The sequence below is a fragment of the Trichomonas vaginalis genome, chromosome I (assembly GCF_026262505.1).
Source record: "Trichomonas vaginalis G3 chromosome I, whole genome shotgun sequence".
NCBI lineage: Eukaryota > Parabasalia > Trichomonadida > Trichomonadidae > Trichomonas > Trichomonas vaginalis.
In genome coordinates, this window is record NC_067203.1 from 9,327,919 (window position 1) to 9,340,153 (window position 12,235).

The 12,235-nt window shown below is 34.1% G+C and overlaps 4 protein-coding genes and 6 pseudogenes across 10 annotated transcripts, besides 1 other annotated feature; 8 read left to right on the forward strand and 2 right to left on the reverse strand.

Moving 5' to 3' along the window:
• Positions 1–12,235: part of a mobile genetic element that runs on past both edges of the window.
• Positions 564–1,114, forward strand: TVAGG3_0957210 (annotated as a pseudogene). The gene has a single exon. A coding segment is annotated over exon 1 (551 nt).
• Positions 2,493–3,320, forward strand: TVAGG3_0957220 (KilA, N-terminal/APSES-type HTH, DNA-binding family; the record flags this gene model as incomplete). The annotated part of the gene is made up of 1 exon (XM_051253377.1): positions 2,493–3,320. The coding sequence occupies one exon, from the start codon at positions 2,493–2,495 to the stop codon at positions 3,318–3,320; it is 828 nt and encodes a 275-aa protein (XP_051078951.1).
• TVAGG3_0957230 (uncharacterized protein) lies at positions 3,608–4,081 on the reverse strand (the record flags this gene model as incomplete). Its single annotated transcript, XM_051253378.1, has 1 exon — positions 3,608–4,081. One exon carries the CDS (start codon positions 4,079–4,081, stop codon positions 3,608–3,610), a length of 474 nt encoding a protein of 157 aa, XP_051078952.1.
• TVAGG3_0957240 lies at positions 4,256–5,082 on the forward strand (annotated as a pseudogene). Its single transcript has one exon. A coding segment is annotated over exon 1 (827 nt).
• Positions 5,403–6,273, forward strand: TVAGG3_0957250 (annotated as a pseudogene). Its single transcript has one exon. A coding segment is annotated over exon 1 (871 nt).
• Positions 6,342–7,944, forward strand: TVAGG3_0957260 (annotated as a pseudogene). The gene has a single exon. A coding segment is annotated over exon 1 (1,603 nt).
• Positions 8,032–8,884, reverse strand: TVAGG3_0957270 (annotated as a pseudogene). The gene has a single exon. A coding segment is annotated over exon 1 (853 nt).
• Positions 9,215–9,643, forward strand: TVAGG3_0957280 (uncharacterized protein; the record flags this gene model as incomplete). Its single annotated transcript, XM_051253379.1, has 1 exon — positions 9,215–9,643. One exon carries the CDS (start codon positions 9,215–9,217, stop codon positions 9,641–9,643), a length of 429 nt encoding a protein of 142 aa, XP_051078953.1.
• On the forward strand, positions 10,548–11,244 carry TVAGG3_0957290 (annotated as a pseudogene). Its single transcript has one exon. A coding segment is annotated over exon 1 (697 nt).
• Positions 11,275–11,733, forward strand: TVAGG3_0957300 (repellent protein 1 family; the record flags this gene model as incomplete). The annotated part of the gene is made up of 1 exon (XM_051253380.1): positions 11,275–11,733. One exon carries the CDS (start codon positions 11,275–11,277, stop codon positions 11,731–11,733), a length of 459 nt encoding a protein of 152 aa, XP_051078954.1.

Genomic DNA, 12,235 nt, shown 5'->3' on the forward strand with positions numbered 1-12,235 from the left:
CCGTCTTGAATAAAATCTTTATTTTTACATAAATGAGCTTGAAAGAAGTATTCGAACAACATCCATGGAGGTCATTTAAGAAGTTCAATGAAGCTGCAAAGAGTTGGGGATTTACTAACAGAGCTGAAGTTAAAAAGTTCTTTGACAAAAATGTTGTACATCAAACAAAAATAAACCCTTACGACTACTTTTTACCAATTTACTCCAACACTCCTGACGCATACCAATTTGACACTCTCGTTCAGAGTAAGAAAGGAAGAAAGCCACCATTCCTCATCTTCATTAATGTTAACACTCGCAAAGCATATGCATATCCAATGAGGAATAAAGGAACTCGTGAAGTGTTAAGAGTTTTACAAAAGTTGTAGCAGAACATAGCCCAAGTACTTTAACATCAGCAAGACAGTGCATACCTCAGCAATGAAATCACAGATTTTCTCATTAAGCATACATAACTCACTACACTAACTGAAGACCATAACCATAACATACTCGGCATCATAAACCGCTTCATAAGGACTCTCAGAGATTTAAATCAAGAGCGAGACTTTACCGAAGAAACAATGAAACATTTTCTCGAAGTATATAATTCCTCAACACATTCTACAACAGGACATACACCAAATTCAATGACACAACAACAAGAAGAAAAGTATATACAAAAGAAACGAAGTCAAACACAAAATATCAGAAATTCAACACAATTTACCTCATTCCTGGTACAAAAAGTTCGTGTAGTTCTTGACGACAAACCGTTGACAAAGAAATGTTTAAGGTTAAGTCGAAATTATTATATCGTAGACTCTACGCAAGGTAATGGATATCTTATAAAAGCTGCCGATGACTCTATTGCGTTTTATCCTCGTCATAAATTAGTCGAAAGTAGTAATGGCAAACTTGCTGAAACCATTGACGAAGCAAAGCGAGGAGTGGTTATTGAAATACTTGGCTATAACACAAACGATGACACTTATAAAGTAAGATATGAAGGAGGCGTTGAAGATGTTATACCATCTAAGAACTTGAGAGAGTCGAAGCCAACACATCTGGGACCATTAGAGCGGGAGTACTGGAAAGACAAAAATATGCCAGAAGAATAAGAAAATTCTTCTAAACTTTTTCATTAGATGTAAATCAGACATGAACGAGAAACGTCATGTATCATTAATGGGTACCATTTATTTTAACATAAAGACACAAAGCGGCGGGGCATAGCCCATGAACAAAAATAATGTTTAGGGTAGATGGTTAGATCTAACCTCATTTCTAACCCGATTTCTACCCTCATGGAATTTTCATGAATTTCCTTAAAACAGAAAAAATAAAGTTAGTTTATTTTTATTTATTTTTTATTTTGTATGTAAGAACAGAAATGTCAGTCGAAGCAAAAACGTTCACGAACAAATCTAATGGCGAAACATTCACAAAAGGCACTTATAACGGTATTGAAGTCTTACGTAGAAAACATGGTTACATTAATGCAACAAATATGTGTCAGCAGTTTAGGAAAGACTTTAGAAAGTTGTTGGAAAATAAGTCCTGGGAAGAGTATTATAAGGCATTTTGTGAAGAATATAGCAACCGCCGGAATTCGGACTGTTGCTTTTTATACAAAATTCATGCAGGAATTCCTGATGAAATCAAACAGGTTAGGAACGTAATGTAGACCAAGACTTATAAACTATATAGCAATGTGGGCTTCTCCAAAAATTGCATAGCAGTTGGAAAAATTATGGACTCCATAGACAAGAAAGTTCATGAGAAGTTAGATGAAGAAGAACTTGAAGATACAGTAGAGAATCTAAACCTTTGTTCGAACAAGAAGTTAGAAAAATGCGCGAAAAACAATTAGAACATGAACGTGAGATATGTTATGGTTATAGAGATTCTCCATACGAACTAGACCAATGGGAACAAGAAGATTTAAAGAGAGAATTTAGAGAATATGAACTCGCTAAGATTAGCATTAGAAGCTGCAGAAAAGAAGTTAAAAGTTTGGGGTCGTTTTGTACAAAAATTTTGTGAGTAAATGAACTCATTATTTTTGCTGAATTCGTGAGATTCTGAGTAAAATGGCATATATGGCATGTGTCAAACCGTTGAGTTTTCACAAAATTCCAAAAATAACGTTTACCATGTAAAACGGTTATAAATAATGAGGGTAGAATTCGTGGTAGAAATTAGGTTAGATATACCCATCTACCCTAAAAATTATTTTTGCTGAATTCAGCACAAAATTCTGAGTAAAATAATTTTTAGGGCATGTGTCAAACCGTTGAGTTTTCACAAAATTTAAAAAATAACGTTTACCATGTGAAACGTTTATAAAATAACTGGGGTAGAAAAGAGGGTAGATATCGGGTTAGATCTAACCATCTACCCTAAAATATATTTTTATTGAATTCAGCAACAAAAATAATGAATTTCATTAGTTAGAAAAATAAAGTTAGTTTTTTATAAAATATTTTTTTATCCGGGATATAAAGACAGTAATGTCAACATCAGAGAACACAACAACAGTTATAGTCCATGAAGTTATAAATGAAGAATACGAATACATACAATATAACAAACAACTTCGCCTCATTCGTTCGGTCAAAGATGACATGTACCAAATGCAAAGTATAATGAATGCTCTTCGTTCTACAAAGCAAGCATATCATTGGTTTGAAAACCAACAGACAAAAGAACTTTTAGAAGAATTTCCTCATATGATTGCTTCCCTCGGAAAACCGAGAGAAGAGATTCCGTACGAAAATCGCAAGAATTTGGCTCCTGGTTTGAAAGGTTATTATATTCATAGACTTTTAGTAAACGCTGTAGCAATGTGGGCTTCGCCTCGTTATGCTTGTTATATTTTCATGATGTTAGATGAACTATATAAAGCAGAACGTGGAGAGATGGAAAAGAAACTTCAAGCAAAAGATGAAGTCATTGAATCCAAAGACAAAAGCATACAGAAAAGAATACCGCGTTCAGTACCAAAAGGAAAGGAAAAGAGTTATAAGTATATGATATATACTGAAGAGTTGGAGAAAGAAGAAGATAAAGATATGGTTATGTTGCATTTAGTCAGAAGAAACAACAAGAGCTTTTATGACTTAGCTAAAATATATAAATCTGACAGAAACTGGTTCTATCGTGAAAACTTACCGATTTCAATGACACCGAATGAGCAAATAAAGGAAATTGTCAAAAATACTCTTCCTCAAACACACTATGACATCAAAGGTTGCACAATACTTACATTCAAAGAAGACTTAACATTACTGAAGGAAAAAATAACAGAATATTTCAATAACTTCAAAGAGGAAGAATAAAAAAATCTAAGCTAATTTTATTTTTTTTATAAAATTTTATCTCATATGAAAGAACATGAATTTAGAATATTCGGAGCTCATGACAGAAGAAGAGAACGAACAACATGTAAAAGATTATGCAAAATTTCTGAAGACATACAAAGCATTTAAACAATATCTAAATGCTTCTAAAGATTATGCAAAATTTCTGAAGGTATATAAAGCTTATGAAAAAGCGTATGAAAAGTTTATACATTGGGGAATTGTTGTAAAATATCCATATGAAGACTAACCAAAAATAAATTTTCTTATAAAGCTTCAGGGTCTATTTCTTCAACCATTTCACTTCCTTCGTCAATGTCAATAGAAGCTTCTTCAACCTTTGGTAAGAATTTCTGTATAACATCTTTGTTCGTTATTGTCTTCAGAGATGAAGGATAATATTTCACAGATGTTTCACCCTTCTTATATTCTTTCTCTTCGGAAAGATTCATAGCAATACTGAAGAAGTCAACGTTAGAGTTCTTTATGACAGTATAATGAGTATCTTTGACATTCACGAAGAAACTCTTTTGTTTCAAAACTACTGCTAACTCTTGTGAAGTATAACGTTTGCGGTCAATGACGATAGCTAATGGTCTGACATACTGACCAAACTTAGATTCTTTCACAAACTTCTTGTTAAAGATAACATTAACATTTGAAGCATTATTGAACTCATTCTTGATGGCAGTAGCGAGAGCATTGTATGAAAAGAACTTGCAATCTTGCATGTGTTTCATTAAAATAAAAATATTAAATTATTTTGAAAAATAACTTAAAAAAATCTAATCTAATTTTTTCAAAAAATATTTTTTTATTTCCTACTAAAGATGTATCGGAAGTTGTCTAAGTTAGAACACTCGGAAATAAAACAACTTCTTACAGAAGCTAATATAGATGTTGCAAAGCATTAAGCAACAAACAAAAAAGCACTCGCTGACATCCTCAATGACTATAATGGTGCAATAAGTTATGATAGAATTCATGAGTTCATAAAGCCGCAACGCGGCGAGGACGAAGTCCATGCAAGAGCATTTCCTTTAAATGACATTGCTATTGACTTATATCATAGACGTTCAGTACCTCATGAAGTAAGAAGAGAAATGTTTGACATAACAAATGCAAACGTTGGTGAAACAAGAAGAAGAGACGACACACTGAAACAACAGAGAAGAGAGATGTTTAAAAGTGCTATAGAACAAGTTCGCAAAGCTAACGATGTCCTTCGTTCCATTGACGACAAACCAAAGAAGGTGAGAGATGGTTAAAGAAAGATGAAGAGAATAGGAAGAGGAATGTTAAGACAGGCAATAGACTCATTGACTTTAACATCGAAGCTTTAGATGAACCAAACAGAGACTACTTACACAAACATTTCGGTAAGGTTTTCATGAGACTCTTAGAGAAGATTAAAATAAACTCCCAACAAAGATGGATGGTATGTTATAAACTTGGTGGAAAGTATGAATGTTCTACGTTAAACCTCAATAATATTGGAACATTACTACATCAGCTCTTGAAGGAGAACTTTATATCAGAGATAGAAGCAAATGCTGCAGGTATTGTTGAATGCACTATGACTTCTTCTTGACAAACATAAAGAATCTTACCGAAATAAAGATGTATGATTTAACAGAATTGAAGGCTTAACGATGTCAGATGTAAAGAAAGGCAAACCAAAAAAGAGACCATATAGAGATGAAAGCACACTGACAAATGACCAGAAAGCCATTTTGGAAGCTCTTAAGCAAACAGGAAACCCAGCACTTATAGAAAGCTTTTGGAAAGATAATGGTGAAAAGAAGTTTTATAAGAAGAGAAGCGGTCAGTTCTGGAAGTATCTTTGCACATTACATATAAATCTTGAGCGCTACCAAATCTTCAATGAACTGAACAAAAGAACTGCAACACTTATGACAGAAGACAATTGTTTCGTTTATGCTTGCATTCAGGCTGGAGTAGATGAAGAAACTATTGACCACATGAGAGAAGTCATTCGTGTTAGAGACTTTCCTCAAAGTAAAGTACAAGAAATTTCTGACGCAACAGGTATAGCATTTAATGTTACCATTGGTTATTTCAATGACTCAAGACATAATGAATAAAGAGATACATACCAAAAGAATGTAAAACTATTCGAACTATTGACTTACTTTGTTGAAGACCACTACATGCTAAATGAAAGATTACCAATGACAACATATTTCATTCGCAACTATATAGAAATCTTGAAGGAGTGTGGTGGAATGAACATTGAGAAACAGATGAAGATTTATACAAAGAGAGAGAACAAATATGTAGTTCGTTATGATAGAACAACACCGTTATGGGATGTTATGAAAACATTGTGGGGGTGCAAATATTTTGAACCTATTTCTTATGGAGAACTTTTCACATATACGACTGACTTATATAAACAGAACCTTGCACCATTTAAAGATTTGACATATGCTCCAAGTATTGTGTACAACTGAAGAAGAAAGCCGAGTCAAAAGAAGTAAATAAAGCTAAATGTAAGTTCATTCCTGAGCACGTTTTCTTTGCTGACTTTGAGTGTAGCCCAGACGGCTTTCATAAAGCCTTTAACATATGTTATGACAGTGAAGATGGTTCAGTGAGTGAAAGCATTTGGGGTCAGAACTGTGCAACAGAATTTTTGGAACGACTTCCTGACAAGAGTTTAATATATTTCCATAACCTCAGTTATGATATAAACTTCATCTTAAGACACATGACAGAAGTGAAAGGAACTCCCATCATTAAAGGTTCACGAACAATGCAAATAACTGGCTTATATAAAGGTAAAGCAATCATTATTAAAGATTCATACACTGTTATAAATAAGAAGCTTAAACTATTTCCTGAAATGTTTAACTTACAAACAGGACCGAAAGAAGTATATTTCCATACAACTACTACAGCAGTGTTTTGTTAGCAAATGACAACAGAACTGGTGTCATTTCTGAAGCATGTAAGTTTGTAAAAGATATTGAAACATTCATGAAAAACATAGATTCCATCAAAGGTTGCAGAATAGATGAAAACCATTTCGATTTAGAAAAATATAGCTCATTTTATTGCAAACAAGATGTAAGAATTTTAAGAGAAGGTTTTGTTAAGTTCAGAAATGATATATTGAAAGAGTTTGATTTAAACGTATATGACTACGTTAGTATTTGTTCAATTGCTAACAAATTGTTTGAGAACAGAGTGTACTTCCCGAATGGAAATTTATATGACCTCTCAAATAAACCAAGAGAATTTATTTCACACTGTATTCAAGGTGGAAGATGTGCATGCTGTCAGATAAACATGAACAAAAGAGCGAAAAGAAACTCATTGCTGACTTCGACGCTGTTTCATTATATCCATCCGCTATAGCAAGACTTTATACTTTAGAAGGTATTCCAAAGGTTATGAAGAAAGAAACGTTAAGCACAGAGTATCTCATGAGACATTTATTCGATGATGACCAAAAGGAACCCATTGGTAAAAGTTTTATGTCTGGCTTCTTTGTTCTCATTAAGATAACAGAGATTGGAATACATAGACACTTTCCTTTAATAGTTTGTGACCCTGAACTAAATCCAGAACTTAACGTTCCCAGAAGTTCAAACATTGCTGTTTAATGTATGTTGACCATATAACATTACAAGACCTCATAAAATATCAAGGTGTCAAATGTGAAGTGTTGCAAGGATACTATTACGATGGAAACAGAGATATTGAATAAGAGATGAAGTAAGAAGTTGTTTGAGTTAAGGTTAAAGTATAAGAAAGAAGGAAATCCTTTGCAAGAAAATATAAAGCTCATTTCTGAACAGTATTTATGGCAAAACTATTCTATCTCCTATTGAGTCAAAAATAACCATAGTAAATGACAAAGATGCTATAAGATATGCCATCAGAAACTACAACCATATAGTGAAGTTCGAAGGTTTGGATGGTTCAGATAAAACTATTTTCAAGCTAACGAAAAGCATTTGCAGACACTTTATAACTTCTGTCCACTTGGTGTTAATATTCTATCTATGTCAAAACGTATTATGAATGAAGTATTCTGTACTGCAGAAGATATGGGACTTCAAATTTTTTACCAGGACTGTGATAGCATGCATATTTTCAATGAAGACATACCAAAGCTTGCAGCAGAGTTTAAGAAGAGATACGGTAGAGAACTTATAGGAAAGAACCTTGGTCAATTTCATTCTGACTTCGCAGAAATAACACCTGGAAAACAAAGTTTAGCATACAAGTCAATATTTTGTGGAAAGAAGACCTACATAGACTTACTCACTAACGATTTAAATGAAGTTGCATTCCATGCACGTTGCAAAGGTGTCAAACAAGACGTCTTGCTTTAACAGCAAATGAAATGTTTCCTGAAGCTATACAATGCTATTACAATGAAGATAAGAACATTCACATACCTGTTGGAACATATGACAAAGACTCTGAGTTCAGTTTAATGAAACTTTACAAAGCACTTCATGATGGTCAAGAGATTGGATTTGACTTATGTAAGTCTTCTAGTCCTTGCTTTGCTGAAAAGTTTAACTTCTCAATAACGACTAAAACAAGCTTTATTCGTAAGTTGAAGTTCTGAGGTCATTTATTTTTGTCAGCAGTGAGACCATTCATGATAAAAATAAGCCGCTAGCGGCAAGGGCGAAGCCCATGTGGTCATTTACAATACTGCGATGGTAGAGTTTAAGAGTTGTGCTTCAATGTAGAGACAGTCCTTATGGTCTGGAGGTAAGAACACTGGGCAGTTATGGTCATGAGTGGAGAACATGTCTATCCAAAACTCACGATTGAAGCCAGTTAATTTATAGTATTTAGGGTTAGGAAGTGGTGAAGTTCTTGTATGACCAATGAACTCATTTTCAACTCCCTTACTTAAGTTTGAATATAATATAGCTTGCTTTCTATCCCAAATACCTGGAAATCTAATTTCGAAAATTCATTTTTCCTTGGAAGCATTGCATCATAATTGAAAACATTCTTGAAATCATCACTTGGTTCAGAGATTTGAAATCTTATACGTAATGGATTTTTTTTCTCTTTAGCGACTTCATTGAATGGTGAGAATACAATGAATGACAGTCATGAGTTCCATCTTCATTTTCATTAAATTCATAATGAAAGTCTATAAGTTGTGGCCGACTACCTTCTTCTTTCAGTTGTGCAAGAAACTCACGTAAAGGCTGTAAAGTTTGTACTTCAATGTTAAACTTTTTCTCGAACATCTCATTAAATGAAATCATACATTGCAACAATGTTGTATCGTCATTGAAGTATTTGTATATGTGAATGTTTTGGGCGCTTAAAGACTGTTCGTCATTTTCTATCTCGACTTGAAGTATAAAGTCAACCTTTCTGAAAGCACGTGTTATATACATAGATGTTATGCCAATGCACTTCTCTTCATTTATGTTCACAATCCAGTCTGTTGGAAACTTAAACGTTATTCTGTTGCCTTTTATATTCACGTCAGGGTTTTCACTACTGAACGCAACAGATAAAGGTATTTGTCTATACATTTAATTCGGATAAAAATAAACCATTTACTCTTTCTTTGCTTCAGCTTCTTTAGCTTTTGCTTCAGCTTCTTCTCTAGCTTTTTTCGCCAGCAAACGTGGGTTCTTTTGTCTTCCAGCTGCTAATGCAGCAAGTTGTTTTTCACTAAGTTTTCTCTTTGGTCTCTATGGCTTTTGTTCTTGTTTTTGTTCCTTCAGTTCGGATAAAATTTGCTCGCGAATTTCTTTCTTCAATGCTTCAACATCTATGACCCCTTGGGTCTTGTCCGTAGGGCTTGTCTGAGTCATTTGACTGCAGATAAAAAACAAAATTAAAACTTTAACCGATGTAAAATGAGCTTGTCAAAATCAGAGCGAGAGTCTATTATATTAAATGACGCAAGAGGAATACAACATCCTTTCTATTACGTAAGTCAGAGTAAAGATGGTAAAATATACGTAAGAAAAAGAAAGGTTCCATTAGCGAATGCAGAAAGCGACAACATTAAGGTGCATGGCACCGAGGGCGAAGCCCATATAAAACCTTCTGTTCAAACTGAGCCACCAATAGAACCAGAAGAAAAGAAGCCAGATGTACTTTCAATAACGAACCAAGAGCTTATTGCAAAGTTCGTGAATTTCATTGAAAAACAAACCGAGTCAAAGAATCCTGACCCACCAGTGAAAGAAGTTGAGACAAAAGAGAATGTACAGTTCATTGAAAATGTCAAGAAACAACTTCCACCACGAATGCCAAGAAGAAGAGTGAGAATAATGAAGTAAATAAATATTTTTATCCGAAGTAAAGACATGCAGAACGAACAGTTAAACGAATTTACTCCAGCAGAGCATATTCATCAGATTCGCTCATATTTCGATATCATAGACAATGCAGTTCAAATTGGTGACACTAATAGAAAATATTCTGACGCAAAGATTCCATCACAACCTGGAACTGCTAAAGATAACACATGGGTAACATTCAATCTCTCACCTCCTGGTGAAAATATGTTGGACCTTTACAATACATTCATTACGTATAAAATGGAAGGTCAATTTATTGTAGATAAAGAAATTGGTTCAGGTTCCAATAAAACAAACCCACCAGGATTTTGGATTGGTTTCGATGACGCTTTCTATGCAGTTGCTGGATATCAAATCCTTGCAAATGGTCGTATCGTATATTCTCAAGACAACGCAAGAGAAGAAGCATATATAACTTCAAACTCACAAACTACCGAACAAATAAAGAAAGTAGATGTTTTCTCAAAGACTCGACATGAAGATGTATGGAGTCATTCGGGAACATGCAGAACAGGACAAATTGTTAGTGGTCCAATTACAGCAGGAAAATCATTTGATTTTAAGCTTCGTTTAAGAATTCCTGTTAGAAATTCCTTCCATTAGAAGCTATTCGATTTATTCCAGCTTTTGCAGGAAACATTCAGCTTAAAGTAAAGTTCAGTAGCGACGCCTTACAATGCACATCTATATCTGTAAATGATATCATTGCTTTCAATCCAACTCTTAAAGTTGCATTTGCTTCAGATTCAAATCCACCGACAAATAAATTTGTTCCATGGAATGAACCATTCACTATGATAACGAAGGCAGTAGAAGCTAGTGGAACAGTTACTATTACAACTGTAACCCAGCAACTATTTCGAACAAAGATGGATTTTAATGAATGTTTCATTCATCCAAAGTCATTCTCTTTAGACCCTAACATTTATACAGAACTTGTAGAACATTATACAAACGAGGCTTTATGTTTTCCTGTTAAAGTTATGGATTGGATTCCTATGGACGGTTCATTCTCAAAGAATACAGATAGTTCAAGTGCAACATTTACAGCAGCTTATACGCCTATTAATGTTAAAAGTATTTGGGCACTATTTAGAAAGAAAGACAACTATTATGTTAATTTTGAGAACCCTAAGTTTAAATATCTTCAGCTTTCCATGGGAGCTTATGGAAATATGCCTGCAGAACCTGAAAAATCATATGGACCTGTATTTTATGAAATGGTTGCGAACGCTTGCAATACAAACAATGATATGATAGGATTTAATGAAGATGTTATGAGGTCATTGGTGGATGATGGTAGTGTGGAACATAAATGGGATAGCTATGACAACACACATTTCTTATGTGGTTTTCCAACAGAAGTGGACTTTTGCTTCCAGCAAGGTCAAACATCTACTGCTCCAATAACATACAAATTGTCTGTTAAAGGACCTATTGAACTAGCAACTGAAAATGTACCAAAGCCACTTATTGGATTTATGAGGGATTGTTGCTTTGCCATTCAGGTGCGTGCTAATGGCATCCCCATAATAAGATTAGATGACTATAACTTAGCTACGGACGACAGTGAGGAATAAAGGATGAACGTTTATTTTTAAAGCTTATAAATGAGTTCTTCATCAAGCTCTCGTGAACCTTCACCATCTATGAAACAAACTTTACCAAACGATTATGGAGCACCTATTGAATATTTCTTACGAGCTGCACAATGGCAAAGAGCAGTCTCACCAAGGTTAGGTGTTCCACCAGCTCCTGTCAAAAATAGCATTTGGTCAAGTCCTTATATAAGATATGGTCTCCCACTAGGTTTGCTAGCTACAGCAGGAGCAGTTATGATGTTGAAAAGAAATAAAGCAAATGTTGTAAATAATACTGAAGTAGCTGAAGTTAAACAAACTCCAACACCTTCGCCAAAACCAACGCCTTCACAAGCAAAACCTTCAATGACTCCTGAACCTATGGAAGTACAAACTCCTGTTCAAAAGTCAACTCCTAAACCGACTCCAACATTTAAACCAGAACCTACTCCTCAAATAAATCGTAAAACTCCTGCGTTTCCTTACTGAAAAAATAACGTTATTTTTATTTAATATTAAAATTTTTATTTGATTGAAATGACAAATAAAGTCACTGAAGCAATGAAACAAAAGTTTTTGGTAGAATACATTAAATCAGGAACTATTCCAGAAGGTTTTTACATTCATACTATGAAGGATGGTAGAGTTCAGTTTAGAAAGATAAAGCAACCATTAGATAAGAAGGAATTAGAAGATTAAACTTCATGAGGACAACATTGCTGAACTTAAGAAGAAGTTAGAAGAGTTGGAGAAAGGAAGAGAGTTATAAAGCAATGAATTCAACAGGGTGAAAAACCGGGTGAAAAAACAGGTGAGATCTCACCTCTTCACCTAAATTTATTTTTGTGCTATGTTTTCATACGTGTGGGGTGGTGATATCATTATTTTTAAGTTTATTTTTTATTTTATTTTTATATAAATGACGAAAACTATTGAGATAACAAACTACAACGGTCATGAGTTCAAGAATTTGTTCTTCGTTCCTCGTGAA